Source organism: Drosophila gunungcola, chromosome 3R, assembly GCF_025200985.1.
Source record: "Drosophila gunungcola strain Sukarami chromosome 3R, Dgunungcola_SK_2, whole genome shotgun sequence".
In the NCBI taxonomy this organism is placed as follows: domain Eukaryota; kingdom Metazoa; phylum Arthropoda; class Insecta; order Diptera; family Drosophilidae; genus Drosophila; species Drosophila gunungcola.
In genome coordinates, this window is record NC_069139.1 from 4,586,151 (window position 1) to 4,603,133 (window position 16,983).

Here is a 16,983-nt window from a genome sequence, read left to right on the forward strand (position 1 = left end):
CGTAACCTAAGACTGCATTCGCATCACAAAGACTGAACAGGAAAAAGCCTTCAAGGAAAAACAATTACAGCTGCAGCCATTTTGGTTTGACTTGACGTTGGCTGTAAAATATTTAAAATAAAACCATATTCACAAGTTATAAATCACTAAACATACTCCTTAGAATATTATTTGGTATAGTTCAAGACTTCAATATAAACTTCAATTTAAAATAAAATAATTAAACATCTTTCCATAACAGCTTTAGCACTCTACTATTGTTCGCATCTGTCTGTACAACACTATGTTGCACTTATATTTTTGTAAGAGTGTCGACATATGATATAAAGAAGAAACTTTTAGCAACTAATATCAAAAGTCAACTACTGAGAAGCTCCGTCTAGCTGAACAACAAGTTTTGTTGAGTAAGGATGCTGCGCGACTTCTGCCCCATTATTATTCAAACATTTATAGAAAAAGAAAATTGGCTTCGCAACTATACAATGAAAATAACGACTGGTTGCTGTTTTCTTGGAATTCAATACCAGGTTCATTATAATTTAAACATTTTCCATACACAATACCATTTACAAAATAATGAAATACTGATTATGTTGCAATCAATACCCTTTTTTCGTTCGACTTGAAGCTGTGACAAGAATTCAATTTGTTTCTGCAGCAGGTGCTGGTTTCGATATTGAAACTCAGGTATTTTCCATTTCTCCAATTTTGCATCTGTGTGCCACCTTGTGAATGCGGTTACCATAGTTCTGTGAAACTTTAATATTGTCTTTCAGTTGCGGTTTAGGCACTGATAAAAATAGAACCCCTCCTCTAGTGTGCAGATGAACACAGCGCTCTGGTGACCTTTGGTAGTAAAACCACGAGGCGAGTACAACGTGAATATTCATTTATTTGAAATATGCATTTAATTTAGCTTAACATACCAAAAACACAGAACCAGTGCCGCTATCCGACCCAGTAAACCCGCCCAGACCAGCAATCTCGCCCCAAACGACACCGGAAAATTCACAGACACGTAGAGAAGGAGTTTTTTTTTTTTTTTTTTTTTTGTTTGTATTCTTTTGTTTCGATGGGTGGCTAAGGGGAACTGGAATGCTTGGCATTCTCGATGGGACAACTACAACCGAAAAACGTATAAACCGAAACTCAAGCTCAAGCTCTGACCAGCAGCCACAACCGCAGCCCCACATCACATCGCTCCTACCACTAGATTGTGTATTGGCCGAATTTCGATTTACGGCCAGATCCGCATCACCACCAGCAGCATCAGGAGCAGCGTCATCGTCAGCCGGAACCCCTTCCAGTGCAGTTTGGCCAATCCCAGTCCGCCGAAGTCGTGGGCGCAGATGTTCTGCAGCACGGCACAATTCCTAAAATGCTTCTCGTCCGACAACATTTTGGCCGTTTCGCGGGCAAACTCCGCCGAGTTCTTGTAGCACTTGTAGCGGGCACTGTTGTAGATGCAGTTCTCGTAAGCGTAGCGGGCACTGTAAAAGTCCAACAACTTGATTGATATCGATTTCGGAAAATTGTCATTCGACACAGAAAAAGGGTGGTAAGCAAAAAGTGACAGGTGTTTCCGAAAAACAAGTGTTCAATTTAAAAACGCCAAAATACTTAATTTCCAAAAACTTAAACGAACAGCAGACTAAGTCAAATAAAGTTAAATCACATACAAATTTTACTTTGACATAATGCTTTAAGTAAGACAGTCAATTACTCTAGTTTGCAGAACTCTTCGTGAAAGCTAGTGCTAACGAATTTTAAAAATACAAAAATAAGCCTTTTGACTACAAGAAATCCGTACTCCGGCACGTCACTGCATTCGAGGAATTGGTCTTAAAATAACAACCCAAAGGAAAATATTTCTTCAAACGTACCAGCAAAATTCAAGAAACTTTTCGGTGGCGTTACGGCTCTCGTCGTGCACCTCCTCCATGAGAATGCCCTCGAAGTCGGCCGTGCAGGAGACCCAATCCAGCTGGATGTACGCAAAGCAGTCCTTGTGCCGCAGGTAGTCTGTAAATAGTGAGGGGATGCCTCAAATTCGTGTATAAATAATGCTCCTGTTGCTGCGGCTTGTGCACTTTGAAGCCTGTCAAGTTTGGGTCCTTTGTTTGGGGCTTATTTGGCGGTCTTCGCCCAGTAATGTCGGGGTACGTGTGTATGGTGAAATATGCATGTGTTCTGGACACCCCGACGCCTGTGGGTGTTCTTGTGTTATCGCAAGTGACAACATGGCAAACAGATTTTAAACAGTCATTTACATTTTTATTAAACTTACCCCGCTGGAAGTCGGAGTCACCGCAGAATTTGTAGAAAAATCGCCGAGCTCCCTCCACATTGTTCTTAAAGGTGCCTAGTTTGCGATCGTCCAGGCAACGCTTTGAATATGAATCGAAGCACCTCATACCGCGGTTGAATATGCTGCGAAAACGTAATTCGATTTGAGCGAAGCACAATTGAGTGAGGTCTAATTGAATGAAACTCCAGTGGCACGGCTATTTTATTATTTCTTTAATATTCTCGCAGCCTTTTAATGTGACTAGCGCAACAACAATAAGCGTGTGCTTGCAGCATAAATATACTCACACAATAGAAGCCACAACACTAAACAATAAGATTAAATTCTTGCTAATTTTTTTTTATTAGCATCAGTATTTTTTGGAATTTCAGGAACATCTAATCTAATAAATATTAAAATTTCCTAACTTCTAATGCAATTGGTAAGGGTCTTTGCATTATATTACTTAACTTGAATTTACTTTTGCAGTCTTTGGTATTGACTCATTACAATTGACTGATTTAAGAGAAGAACACATATTTTACTCAAAGTGTACGAATTAATTGTGATTATTCATTTACAGAAATATATTAATAATCTGCCGACAAAAGCAAATATTACAATTACATTTCAATTAAAAAATTGATGGCCTTCTAATGTCAAATGTCTGCATATTTGTTTGCCACTTAAAGTAGAAGTAATTAATTATCGTTGCGGATTTCCATGTCCTTGAAACAGCTTGCGGTTACTTAATTAGCTGCAATAGCATAGTTATTAGAACTGCTCCCATAAATACATTTTACCTAATGCTGTTAAAATCACTAATTAATTAACTTATTTGTCTTGTACTGTTCTGACTTCATTAAAAATCTGTTGTGACCCGAAAATAATATGCGAGCACTTAACTTTCCTTCTAATGCCGAAAGTCTGTAATTTATTTTCGGCACTTAAAAGCGGCATAATTAATCATCTCCGTAGAGGCCCAGACAAGAAAGCCTGCCCTTGTGGACCCAACTCAAGTCCCCTGTCGAACCGAGCACGTCCCTGAATAGCTTTTTACTCCCTGCGGCATCAGAAAGATATGAATAAATCGCTTTTCATAGGCGCCTTGAGTTGGGTAATCAATAATGTAGTCCCCTTTTTCACACTCGAATTGCACAAAAGGCCTACCTGCACTTGGCGGCGATCTCCTTCTGGCTGATGACGATTTTTGTGTTCTGTAGGAATTCCATTAGATGCGGCGGCAGATCCTTGAAGCACTCGTCCACCATTTTCTGCGTGCTGCCGCACTCCTCGACCGCCACTGCCTCTTGCGATATATTGGCGGCGTTCTGGGCCAGAGCCACAACCGCACCAGCGAGCAAAACGACACAATAAATTAAAAACACACTACACAGTGAGTTTCTCTCGCACATCCTCGGAGGACACTTGTTGCCACAACTCGACAAATGGATAGTAATTGACCAGTTTCTTGGGTTTACTGGTTAAACCAACCGCACGAACGCTAACACCGCACTGAATGCAGCAACCGCAGGCATCTTGTTTAAAAGGGAATTTTGAATCAGGACCTCTGCAAAGCCACTGTGAACTCTATGTTAACTGTGGCGCATGCGCCTTTTCCATTCCAGCACGTGCTTCGTCCTTTGTTTACAATACAAAGACAGCCGACTTACTGACAAGCAGACAGACGTATCGCCACAGGATATGGGCTTTCGCATAAATTAGCGTCCACTTCAACGGGGCCAGGTGTAGACGAAACCGTTGAGTTTAAGTGATTGATTGTCCTCAATCATTGCGTCTGGTGTAGTATTTCTGCATACCCTGTCAGCCAAAGCCAACCGGTTTCAAGTTGATTAACTCACCTGCGTAATGGTCTCCGCTGGGTACAGTATTTCACAATTGAAACACGAAATTTCTTTGCCAGGTTTCTTATTATCCAGGCTTTTCCTTGTCCAGTCCTGGAAACCTGACACATTTTTTCTTGGCCACAGATGACCCCACTCACTTTGTTATACAATTAAAGTTTATGTGAATTGTGTGCATTGGTTTTTTGGACAGTATAGCATGGTATTTGTCTTAATTAAAAATTATGGCTTCACACAAGCGGAATCTGATTACAATCCAAACAATTTCTGAGATAATGTTTTGTTCAAATTCATTTTATTTCCTTTTATTTCATCATATCTTTGTTTTTAAGAATTATTACGTAAAATGTTCGAAGCTTAAAATTGGGATTTCTCAAGGTGTGTAAAAATAGGTATACTCTAGTAGGACATTCGAGTACATCGCTTTAAATTTGTTTAATTTCATAATGCTTTTTATTTGTGTGCTTGTGTGCACATAAGCATTTATCAATGTCAACAAATTTCAGAGCCAATGTGCACTGGTCTGCTGATTGTGAGAAGGCAACCACTTTTGGAACAAAACGCACGCTCTGAATAATCTTTATAAATCAGCAATTTTGGTTTATATTGTCCAAACTAAAGTACTCTTAAATTTGTTGTTTTGAATCGAACCAAAAGGATCTTTCCTTCCTCCCCAACAAAAAGTTCTAGATCCTCTCCAATTTTAAATAAATAATTTCATTTAGTTTTTTTTATAAACATTTATTTATGCAAAAAGTTATACATAATCGTACATACATACACTAGTATATATGCAGGTAATTACATGTGCGTATTTGATATATTATTAGGTTTTGAACATATGGATTATCTCACATTAAATCGATGATTTCCTTCTCAAAAGTATGCAGTTAAAATTATAATGCTGGCGATGGATGAATAATGCTTCTGATGCGCTATTAAGAGGCACAGCATTCGATTAATGAAATGAAATTATAGCTATTTGATTTCAAAAGATTATTTTCTTGCTTTCTGTTACACAATCATCGAGAGGATTACATTTTCTTTTGTTAAAACCAATTCTGAACTCATCATTAGCAAGGTTTTGCCACGATTGCACGATTGCCGTTGTTATCAATAAAAATTATACATTATATTTATGTTTATGATTATATTATATTATTCGTGTTGTTTCTGAGTATAAGTCTCACATTTTGCAGAATAATTTCAACAGGTTTTCTGTATGCTTTTTTTTAGTTTTAAAAAATTATTTTGATTGGTGCCAATTATTTAACTTGTTTAAGGCACATGTTGATAACATCTCCTTCTCCCAACAAAAATGTGTGAAAATTCTTTAATTTAAAATAAAGTTTGCAACAACTTCACGTTGCAGCGGTTGCTTTGTACCATAAATTAAATGCAATTTACCTTTAGCTTTCTAGTTTTGTTCTTTTCTAATATTTCTGCATTCACTTTATTACATTTACAAATAAAAACGATACATATTTAGTTAAGTGTGTTAACAATGCCCGATTCCATTCTGGGCGGAGTGATATTTATTTTAAATTAAAGAATTCCTTTTTGTTGTGGCCATCGCTTTTAAGAACAATTATTGGGTTAAAAACGTAAGTTATTTTTTTATTTCTGCATATAATACATTAGCTTTAAAATATTTAAAATAATTTAAGTTTAGTTTAATTGTACATTATGAATGCTTGATGTTATCATCCTATTATGTTTGATTCATTAACTAAATATGGCTGTTAAACGTGTGTAATATGATGATATTGTTGTTTCCTGTTTCGCCCCCACTTACTTTTCACACAATCAAGTTGAAGTGGGGTAGGAAATTTATTTAGACAATATAGATATGGTATAACATAATCAAAAAATACTTCGTTAACAAAAATTTGCGTCAGTTTAACAAAAATAGAGTATGCTTAATTGACGGCTGAAAATCTGTATCCGACATTATAGTGAGTTGAATCCTTTTAAGGCTTACAATGAAAAAAGGAGAAACGGCTATCGTTTAACTAGTGAAAGATTCATGTTTGCAATTTGAGTTAAAAGAGCAGATATATAAAAAAATTGAAATTGTTTTTATGTAGAGTTTCTTGGATGAGATTCCGGTAACATGGTTTTCCTTAATTTCGTTAAGGGGATTTGGGGTAATTATATACAGACTTGTGTATGCATTCTATATATATATATATATGTTTGCATTAAGTATGTTTTTGTTCGTTGAACTTTTATACTAATAACTAACTTGTATTTTCCATTAGATTACTTTAATTAAACTAAGTTCTATGTTTGATTCTTTTATCAATTGTTTTGCTTAATTGCTTTGTTTTGTTGCTGGCAAAACGTAACAGTTTAATGGCCACAAGATTCAATACATACTGATGTTGCTGCTGTTCTGTTGTTGCTGTTGCTGTTGCTGCTGTGCCGCTGCAAGTGTTGCATGTGCTGCATCTGCTGCTCGTGTAGCAAATGGTTCAGAGCTCGGGGTAAAATGTTTTAGTAGCTGTGTCAGTGACATGTGGTGGCTCAGATTTCTGGCTTTTGGTTACGGTTTTTTGTTAGCTTCAGATATGCACATACACAACACACACGTGGCTCTGCTTTTGGACTGGCTGGGATGCTGCTGCTTTTCTGATTCCGTGCTCATCTACGGCAGGCGGTGGATTCATGGATTCATGGCGGATGGAGGAGCGGAATTGGTAGTGTGTTTAGGATGTTTGATTGGTTTCCATTGGAATATTATTACATTTTTTGTTTTAATACATTTTTTTTTTTTAATTAAACGTTTGTGAGTATGTCGAATATATTTGTTTGTGTTGTTTGGTTTTTTTTTTTTTTTTAAGTTAGCATGTAAAGAGAGAGATTCATAGAAGTGGAAATAGAGTTTGATTAATATTTTATGGTTAGCAGTTAGTTTTTCATGTAATTATCCTATGTTATGTGAGTTATGGACGCAAAAAGTTACCACGCATTTATTTAGTATTTGTATGATCAGTGGAGCGCATAAAAACATGCTGAATGGAGAATTGTCAGAAAACGTTTAGTAACTTTTTGCTTAATGCTAAGCGCATCATTTAAAATTTTAGAAATCTTATGATGCGTTGAACATTTTTGACTTTAATAAAGACAAACACATACATTATTATCATTAGAGTTTCATCGACAGGATATTAAAATATTTTTATAGATATTGTAGATAGTGCGAATATTTTTGTGTTGTTGAAACGTTATTTGATGCAACATTTGATGGTTATTTAAGTTGGTTCTCAGTTTCAAATTTACAAGAACATGATAGGATTTTTATTCCTTTTGAGATTAATTCTTTTTACTTGTTTTCTTTTGTTTGTTTTTGGTTAACTTGGCCTTTGGTTAGTTATAATTAGCAATAGTATTACATCACATATTTTGTTTTTTTTTTTATTTTTTGGCTATAAAATAAATGTTTATACCGTTTAATGGTTTTAATATGCTATTTATAACTTGATCACGTAATAATTAGGGGAAAATAAAGTAAACAAAAAGATTACATAAAATTGCAGGTGCATAAGCTCTTATCACAGGGTTCCGATTATTTTTTTTTTGTATTCAAATGCTAAAATAAATAAATTATAAGATAACATAAAAAAGCGTTATTTACATGTTTTATCTTTACATTAATGCTGTCTATTTTTAGTGATTTTATCTAGCTCAGTTAAAAATGTAGATTTATTTACAGTTTTAAGGGGTATGCTTTTATTTGATCTTGTTTTAGCGTTTGAAGGACTAATAATAAATCGATGAACTTTGGATATTTAGTTAAAAATAATTAACTGGAAAAAAGTTCGGTAATCACAGAGATGACAAGAGATTAAGTTCCTTCCGTTCTATTATTCTTTTTCATTCAGTTTTAAGCAAATGCCAATGCAATTTCGTGAGGTTTGGAGTTATACAAGTTATGTAATTAACTAACTAGTCTAGAGATCAATTAATCATAGACAGGAAATACCGCAACCCATAAGCTTAAAGATTAAGTGTGGTAAGTACACATAGGTACGTGTATCAGATATGCAAATATACGCTTCTTAGGATACATAAATTATAATGCATATGCCATAGCACTTGTGGTGGTATCTTGGTAGTAGTTGGTTGGTTGGTTGGTTGGTTGGTTGCTTGGTCTGGTTGACGGTTGGGTTGGTGGGATTAATGATCAATCGAAGAGTGGGTGGTAAGCATAGAGTTATGCCCAAAGGACGTGTGTGGGTGAGTGTTTTTGTTATGTATAAATGCGGTTGTGTCTGGGTTCTATAGTTAAATTGTCTTAGTCACTAGAGTTGCAAACAAACAAAGTGAAGTGTTTATTAATATTTCTGATCAATGAGTTATGTGTGACGATTGAATACGAGAAATAAATATCATTATTTATTCGTTGGGTGTTAAGTTTAAAAAGCGTTAGATTTTGGTTTAAAATTTCATTTTAGGAGAGTTCTGAAAGAAGTCAAGTTCGTAGAACAATAAAGAATCATAAGACTTGGTAAGGATTTTGTTTTGTTTGTTTTTTGTTGTGTTGATTTTTTTTAGGTTTTTTTGTTTTTACTTCAACAAAAATCATTGATCTTTATTTCTTTGTGGTACACTTTCGGTTCAATTGCAACATTTACATTCGAACGCATAATACAAAATAATCATATAATCTTAAGAGGCTAAACAGGGGACTTAGGTCTAGGATACACATGTAAAATTCATATCTCGTAAAGAGCGTTTTTTTGTTTGTTTTTAAATAAGGTATATGGCTTATCCGAGAGTAATACAAATAAAAATCTACTAAAATGTTTTGAAGTCCTTTTCTTCACTTTTTTTTTCATATATATATATTTTTTTCAACTTTTTTTTTGCGTGTATGTAAAACATCAAAGGCACAAGTCAACGTGGAAACAAAGGAAAACTAATATAAAAATTTGTGTATAAATATATTCGTATAAAAAGATATTTCAACTCTTCATTCCAGGAGCTTGTCTGGAGTGATAGATTTTGCATGTGTCTGTTCTTTTGTTTTATCAAAATTTTGTTTTGCTTGTTGTTTCAAAACAATCGCAATCGAAATAGAATGCAAGCGAACCATGAGTCTCATTTGCATTTTATTCCGGGGGAAAGATAACACATAAAGAAAATAATAGTTTGATAAAATAAATAGAGGAGTAGAAACACAACTAACCTGTGGAGGCGGTGCGCTTGACAATTGTTTTGCGGAACTCTGATCAGGGCAGAGCGGCCTGGCCTGGCCAACGTTTCCGGCCAGGTTTCATCGGATATACAGTGTGGTTTGTTGGTTTTGGGGGGGAGTGCAGGACTTTATGAGCAGCATAGATATCAAAATAAATAGCGCAAAGTTAAAATAATTGAACTAAATCGATTGGTTGCCTTTCAAACGCAATCCAAGGTCAGGCAACGCAATCGTTCGACTTCTGTTGTTCGTTTTTCTTTCTGTTCTTCTCGAAAATGATTGATAAAAGGGTTTTAAGTTGCTTTTGGTGTTATGATGTGTAATATAAAAAAATTGAACTTTCTGTTTTTAGTGATTTGGACCGCGGACCGGTTGATTTACTGTATTTCAATGAAACCCGCCGGTTTGGCTGGCACTCCGACCGTTGCTCGCTGATAGGGATGTTCGCGGTTAGTCGCCAAACGACGCTGCTGCTTAATGGCGCCTACTAAAATATACGATACGATACATGTAGATATATGTTTGCATAGGCATATCGGTTATATGTATAAATAGATGTGAACATATTCGCTACAAAATACAGCTTAGGTCTAAATAGATATTGCATACATCCTTACATCTACCATATGCTTGCTGTGCTCAAACTGAAGCTGTGCTGCCTTTGCTGGAAGCCAATTGCCAACTGAGGGGGAATTATTGACCTGTTTTTCGGTATTCTTTTCATTTACTTTGTAACATTTAAATTCTCTGCTTCTTTGGAATGAGTCGTTTATATATGTGCTTGTTGTGTATTCGATATTGGATCTGATTTTTAGATTCGGCCACAAAATAAGTGATTTTTAAGCCGCTAACGCTTAGCCTAAGGTATTCGTCGTCTCCAGTTTATGGTTAAGTTCTAGAAACGATTATTGTGTTCCTTAAGCATTTTGTTCCTCCAGCTTGCTGACTAGTCGTGCATTCAATTGATTGTGGATTATGGTTTCTGTTCTTGGACGGCCACCTTTGAGCCTCGACTAAACTTAGATCTAACTGAAGTAATTATTTAAGCACCAACATGATTCAAGGCTCCTTTCCACTAAGAAATACTATATATATATAAATATATGTGTGTAAATTTTTAAAAAGCTTTTCTGCAATTCTGTTCAAAGTATATGTTTTGACGAGAAATGGCACTGGCTGGAAAAATTGAAACGGTTCTCTTTTCGCTCTTCGTTAGGTACATTTGTGCATAAATACTGTCCCCCTATCGCAACACTGACTACAATAACTACATAAAAAACAGATACTTAACTAAATTGCACTTAAGACTCGACCCTCATACCACAAAACTAAAATAGGGTTAATATTTAGAAGAGAAAATGATAAAGTATAGCCCTCTTTAATTTGAATACTCATGGGTTGCAAAAAACGAAAATCAACAACTTGCTTTGGATGCCGCTGTTGTTGTTGTTCTCAACTAGAATATACTCATATAAAAACGTTTCGGGTGGAAAATCATAAAAGTTAAAGTTATAATTAAAGCAACTACATTTTAAGGGCCTAAAAATCACTTATTTTTGCCAATATTGCATACTGCAGAAATGTTTCCCTTTTTGCGTCCTATTATTTAACTACAGAAGAATTTTTATAAGAATTATTAAAAACAAATTTATTGACGAGCAATAATTTTCTTGTTTGATTTGTTTCTTCTTTTTTTTTCATTGAGTATTTCTGTTTTCCTGTTTGTTGTGCCGTTTTACTTTTACGTTTTTGTCTCTAGGTAGTAAATATTTAATTTTATATATACAGTCTATACATTTATGTGTGTGGGTGTGTATAATTCTGTTCCAGTTTTCGTGTGACTGTAACTATATAACTTTAGGCTAAACATTTTCAATGGGTTTTTCCTCTACATTTCGTATTCTTTGTTTTGTTGTTCAAGGGAAAAATAATAGAGAGTGAGAGAGAGAGAAGTTCAAAAGACGGAGCCGGCATGCATATATCGACCAACTGTAAATATTTATGTTTGTAACAAATATATAAGATAAAATAGTCTTTGGATAAAAATAAAAATAATGAAGAGGATTTGTTTAATTCTGTTAGCTCTGGTTAGGCTTATCATAAAAATTGTGAATTATTTTAGGAAGCAAGGTTAAAAGCGTGAAATAATCTCATTGCATACTTTATGGCACTGAACGTAAATAATAATTGTGTTAGAGTCATGTAAAGAACAGAAAAAGTTGACAAGCTGTTTTGCAGATGAAATGCAGCATATATGATATATGCAATCAGTGGCTTAAACAGGGTTTTAAAATACATTATATTGTATCATTCTTTTTTAGTACCCCCCGCCTATGCCACTGCCTGCACCAATTCCACATTATAGCCTGCTATATAACAACAAAAAATAAATGCAAGCTCCTAATGGTTAAATGCAAAATCTAAATCTTTCACATGTCAAGTGGGTGTGTAAACAAGACAATTAACAAAACAAATATTATAAAAAAAAAAAATAAATAAATATGTCCAAGAAACATGTGTACAAAATAAAAAAAAGAAATAATACTAGGTGCTTCAGCTCACTGGCTCTGCTGTGTTAAGAGGATAAACAAACCTACCGGGCGTATGCGCAACGTGTAAATTGTATCTCTAGTGTGTGTTAAATGATGTGTGCTTGTCTGGCGATATGCTCTTGCTATATTATTGCTCGCAATTTAACTCGTAGCTAAAACCCTCAAATCTTCTTAGACGACTAACCTCTGCCTGATTGATAGATGAATGATTTCGCTTAGAGTGTGTTTTCTGATTTGGTTGTTGTGAGCATAAATCATAATAGATATATGTAGAGATAGCGATGGAACAGAGTGATTTTCAGGATGAGATATGTGTGATTATCTGGCAAACAACCCACCGCTATGATCAGCATATTCCGTGAGCAGAGGATTGCCGGCAAGGGCGGCGTAGCTCGCATAGTCGTACGGGGCGTAGATCATGCCGTGGCCGGTCTGATCGAAGGCGGCTGTCGGAGCGGCCTGGGCGGACAGTATGCTGGCCGCCGTGGTGGGGACGGTCATCCGCGGGTTCAGGATCAATGGGGCACCCAGCGGGGCGGCGGCGGGGGCGCGGATCTGGGCGGCAAGGCCGGGCAGGCCGGTGGGCGTCAGCAGGCGGCTGTCGGAGGCGGCCATCAGGCGGCGCCAGTCCTCATCGCACACTGCGGGATACAGATAAGAAGCAGAGCCAACGCATGAAAAAGCTGGTCGTCGTACACATATATCCAATACAAAATAAAGAAATGTAAATCGAATTTAAATCAGTTTGGTTTCGTTAAAGGTTCAGTTGCAAAATCGTTAATGGTTAATCTTGCTCTTCTCGCTCATTCGATTTTAGCTGGTAGTTCTCGTTACTATATATATATTATATTATATATCTTTTGTGTGTGTTTTTAGCTCTGTCTGAGTGGAGATCGGGTTAGGTTATTTCGGTTTTAGATGGATAGAAGATATAGAGAGGCTTTGGTTGACATACCTGCGACAGATTTCACTGTTGTATCCCTATAAGTGCCATTAATAATCGCCAATTCCATAAGTTGACGTTTCTTAAGCTCATCTTCGCCTTCGGCTTGCTGTTAGTACGAGTGTATGTTTGTGTTTGTGTTTGTGTTTTTGGTTTTTTTTGTTTTTTGGGGTTTAATGTATTAAACGGAATACATTAAAGCAGATTAGATTTGTTGGTAGAGAGAATGAGAAATAATATAAGAAAATTCATTATTAATTAAATTGGTTAACATTCATTTCAGTTTAGCTGAGAAATCATTTAATAATTTATTATCGATTTAACATAGACAAAGGAGGTGGGAAAGGCAACACGCATTTGTTTTTATTTTCTCTCTTTACTTTCTCTTTTACTTTAAGCTTTTCGCGAGCGTATTATGAATTTTTTATTAGGCAAGTATAAGTTTACTTTTGACTATTTTGAGGGTCTTTCGCTCTTTAAATTGACTTGAAAAACACTTACCGGCACGAGCAATTTCTGCACTTCGGCAACGGCCTGGGCCAATTTGACCGTGGCACGATTCTCGGTGTCCTCAACAGTTATCAGGACATGTAGGTCATCGGACAGATGCTCCCAGTTGGGCTTGCCGCGGTTGGCATCCTCCTGAAAATTTGCAAAATTTATGAAATTTAACATGTAAATGTAAGAATCTCCCAATAAGTTTGATTGATTTCTGTGATATTCAATTAAGATCTTATTCTTTTGTATGAGATCTTCAGCAATTTATAATTGCTGTTCCTATTTTTAACTATTTGCTTATTGGCGATTTTGAGAATGCATATTTACACAGGCCAAGGAAGGAATTTCCTACAACAATAAAGCGTGAAATGCTAACAGTAAAATTTCATTTGAATTGCTTAATGATTCAATCATTTCACCTTCTCTTCACTGCTCTCAATACATAAACTATTCGAAAATATGTGAAAAATAAAATGAGAATCTATAAGTAAATGTGCTAATGGGAGCAAAATAATTAATAGTGGGCGTGTCACGCCACACTAAAAACATTATTGCAATTTTTCATTTCACTGATGTTATTACTTGTGGCGTACGTGCTTGAAATATAATGAATACTTTTTCCGATTTCTCCTTCATCGAGCTTAAGTTGTGACCCACAGACTTTATAATCAATTAGGGTCAAATTGAATAGAAAATGCTTTGAAGAAGTCCAGTGCAAATTCCACGTCAAATTAACAACTGTCAAGCTGAACATCGTACAAATGCCGGCAAAAGTTTTATCAGGAACTGAGTAAGACCTTTTTGTTGGCCACTTCGAATGAGTGGCCAAGCAAAAGAAATAAAGAGAACCTGAACAAATATAACTAGAGGGAGGTCTCACCTCAGGCAAGGCATGCACTATGACTAATTTCTTCTTCGGTTGTCGGGTCTATTTCTATCTAAAAGATGCAAGTAAACAGAACATTTCTATTCTTGCGATTTTCACTTGTGTCACTGACGGAAAAAATCTTTCGGTTAGCGATGAGTCAGACATTTGTGTGGGAGTCCTCTCATTCATTTTGACTAAATTATCAAAATAATGCAACCAAATCCCAATTTTTAAAAACTCTCCTGTCTGGCTGTCTGCCTTCTTTTTTCTTTCTGCCTGCCTGCCAGCCAGCCGCTCATTTGGCCCGTCACATTTATGAATTACAGAAATACATTTAATCGTCTCGAGACACTCATTTCATTTTTTTGTTCTTTTCTTCTTATTTGACTTGCTTTTTTCGTCAGGGGAAATTAAATTATCAGAGCATTTTGAGTGACAACATACGCATATATGTATGAAAAATAAAAAATAAAATGTTTTTAGGATATGCAAAATGTAAATTTTGGAATTAGTGAACATTTTAATAAATAATACTCTAATTACTGGCAATCTTTGCCAGAAACAAACCATTAAAAAGGCTTAAAGAAAGGGCATATTTTTCGCTATATAATTAAGAATAATTCCCATTTGGCACGGAAACGGAATGCGAACAGAATTTTCATATGCACGCGTACCATATTTGCGGGCACTATTTACGATAATTAAAATTGAATTTAAAGTGCTCGGCTAATGGCTGAATATCTTCGGAATGCACACGACAAATTTGTGATCCGGCTGGCCTTGCAGTAATGCCTCGTTTCCTGCCAAACCATTTGGAATTTGGATTCCATTCAAATACACCATTCGATGCACCACTCACCTTCTTCTTGTCGCGCATGGATCCCTTGCCTCGGACCATGATCTTGCAGCCGGTCTCCTGCTCCAATTGCTTGGCGGTCATGCCACGGGGTCCCAAAATGCGACCGACAAAGTTGAACTGGAATGGTAATGAAAATAGAGAGGAGAGGAGATATAAATTAGACATTTGAAATTAGAGGAAATCATTAGCGAATCAACGAATACGATCTAATTAGCTAGTTGGTCTTAAGTTCAAAGTTTTTGCCAAATTTAAAACGCATTAGATCGGCGGTTCGTGAATCAGGATGCATAAATGCCAAGCCAAATCCGTTCAAAGTCGAAGTTATTAAAGCGTATGACGCTGGTCAGATTCGGTTCGTTGAAGGCTGGAGCCAGAGAGCTGGGGCTGGAGTCACCCACAGCATTTGGGCACAACAATGGGCGATCGTAATATGACCCGCGGCGACACGCCTGAATTTGGCACGATAAACCAATCAGCCAGATAGACATACAAACTGATTGTGCATATAGCCAAATGCAGTCAGTCAGTAAGCAAGTCAATGACACTCAAAAAAATCAATATCAAAAAACCTATTTTATAAATAATTTACAAATATTTGCAAAATCATTCAGTTTGAAGGGATATTAATAGGCGTTACAAGTTGCAACCACTAGAAATCGTGTTCTTTAAACCAGAGTTGCCAGATTTTGGTTTTTTAACGGTCTTGGGGAAATTTTAGGTACTGTGTGCTTTATTTAAAAAAAAATTACAAAATACAGAAGTTACTTAATTGTTAAACAAAATATAGGATACTAACTTTGATTTTCAGTAAATGTTGTATATGTTTCCGTCTCATTTACAATTATATTTCTTAAAGAAGAAATTACATTCATTACATTTTTTGAAATTCACAATTTAAATTGAATTTAGCGGTAAAACTGAAAATATATATTTTCACTGTGCACCAGGCGGCGACATTCAAAAGAATTTTGCTAAAACTATTAGCGGAGCGTGCAAAAATCTTTTGACGCGCTTGTCGATGATGATGGACGTGCATGGCATGTTGGCCAACAACGTTCGCCAGCCTCAAATCGGCGATGAGGTGACCCCAACCGTAAGCTGTCGTGGCGCCCAATTATCATATACTTTGGTTAGATTGCAACAACCACCGTCCGGACCCGCAGGCCTGTCGATAAATTAGATTTATTGGCCAGATCAAAAACATTACCATTTGAGTTACAGTATTGTAGGATTGCTGGCTAAACTAGTTTTGGTTCTGGTCTCGCCCCGGGGGCGTAACCCACCCACATGCATCTGGGCAGACCCATTGCGAATGCGAATGCGATGATGTGATGGGATGTGAGATATGGGGATGTTAAGTGCACAGCGATGCGATCATCGACAGCAGAAAGCCGCCGGCAGCAGTTAGCCAAAGTAGCAGCAGCAGCAGCAGCAGCAGCAGCTGTTGTCAGTCAGTCAGTCAATCTGAACTGTTGCTGCTGTATCTCTGTATCTGTATCTGTATCTAAAAAGCCTGAATCTGCAATTGCAACTGCCACTGCTGCTGCTGCTGCTGCTGCTGAGATCGAATCAATTGAAAATTGCCGCGAAGAATGCAGTTAATGCCTAATGGCTCCGGCAATTTTAATTAAATTTTGCGAAAAACCATTTAACCTCCATTGAAGTCCACAAAACTATGGCGAGAAAGTTGCTAGACCCAAATAAAACAAAATGTTGCTGCTATGCTGCCACACACACACACACACACACATGTTCGCACAAAATGTGAGCTACGCAAGCAAAAGACAACATTTGCATTGCTTATCGCCTGCATATCAGTTGCTTAATTAAAATTCCCTGGCTCTGTTCAATGTTTACGCAAGTGATCTCTTCCATTTGCCATTAAAAGGAAATTAAAACCCATTTCCCCTC

The 16,983-nt window shown here is 36.5% G+C and overlaps 2 protein-coding genes across 9 annotated transcripts in view; both read right to left on the reverse strand.

Annotated features, from left to right (window-relative positions):
• Positions 1-872: 872 nt before the first annotated feature.
• On the reverse strand, positions 873-4,521 carry LOC128262264 (uncharacterized). Its single transcript, XM_052996428.1, has 4 exons — positions 3,458-4,521; positions 2,288-2,430; positions 1,884-2,022; positions 873-1,490 (listed from the first exon to the last, which is right to left on the reverse strand). Exons 1-4 carry the CDS (start codon positions 3,700-3,702, stop codon positions 1,238-1,240), a joined length of 780 nt encoding a protein of 259 aa, XP_052852388.1. The 5' UTR covers positions 3,703-4,521; the 3' UTR covers positions 873-1,237.
• Positions 4,522-5,748: 1,227 nt separating this feature from the next.
• LOC128262226 (protein held out wings) overlaps positions 5,749-16,983 on the reverse strand; it is a 38,992-nt gene continuing 27,757 nt past the window's right edge. For 2 of the 8 annotated variants that reach the window (XM_052996356.1, XM_052996374.1), the window contains exons 4-9: positions 15,073-15,189; positions 13,349-13,489; positions 12,860-12,956; positions 12,243-12,587; positions 9,344-9,839; positions 5,749-6,799 (exon numbers count right to left, since the gene is read on the reverse strand). In XM_052996356.1, coding sequence (XP_052852316.1) covers positions 9,730-9,839; positions 12,243-12,587; positions 12,860-12,956; positions 13,349-13,489; positions 15,073-15,189 — 810 coding nt within the window. In that variant the 3' untranslated portion in view covers positions 5,749-6,799; positions 9,344-9,729. Of the gene's footprint in view, positions 6,800-6,868; positions 11,342-12,242; positions 12,588-12,859; positions 12,957-13,348; positions 13,490-15,072; positions 15,190-16,983 lie in introns of those variants that run through there. The other 6 variants (XM_052996400.1, XM_052996391.1, XM_052996382.1 and 3 more) reach the window with 6 other exon arrangements.

Bases quoted from the DNA above. Each gene is read 5' to 3' on its own strand.
- LOC128262264 (XM_052996428.1), bottom strand. From the start codon at position 3,702: ATGTGCGAGAGAAACTCACTGTGTAGTGTGTTTTTAATTTATTGTGTC. The intron at 2,023-2,287 runs GTAAGTTTAATA...CACTATTTACAG, and splicing joins TGACTCCGACTTCCAGCGGG to ACTACCTGCGGCACAAGGAC. The intron at 1,491-1,883 runs GTACGTTTGAAG...GGACTTTTACAG, and splicing joins AAGTTTCTTGAATTTTGCTG to TGCCCGCTACGCTTACGAGA.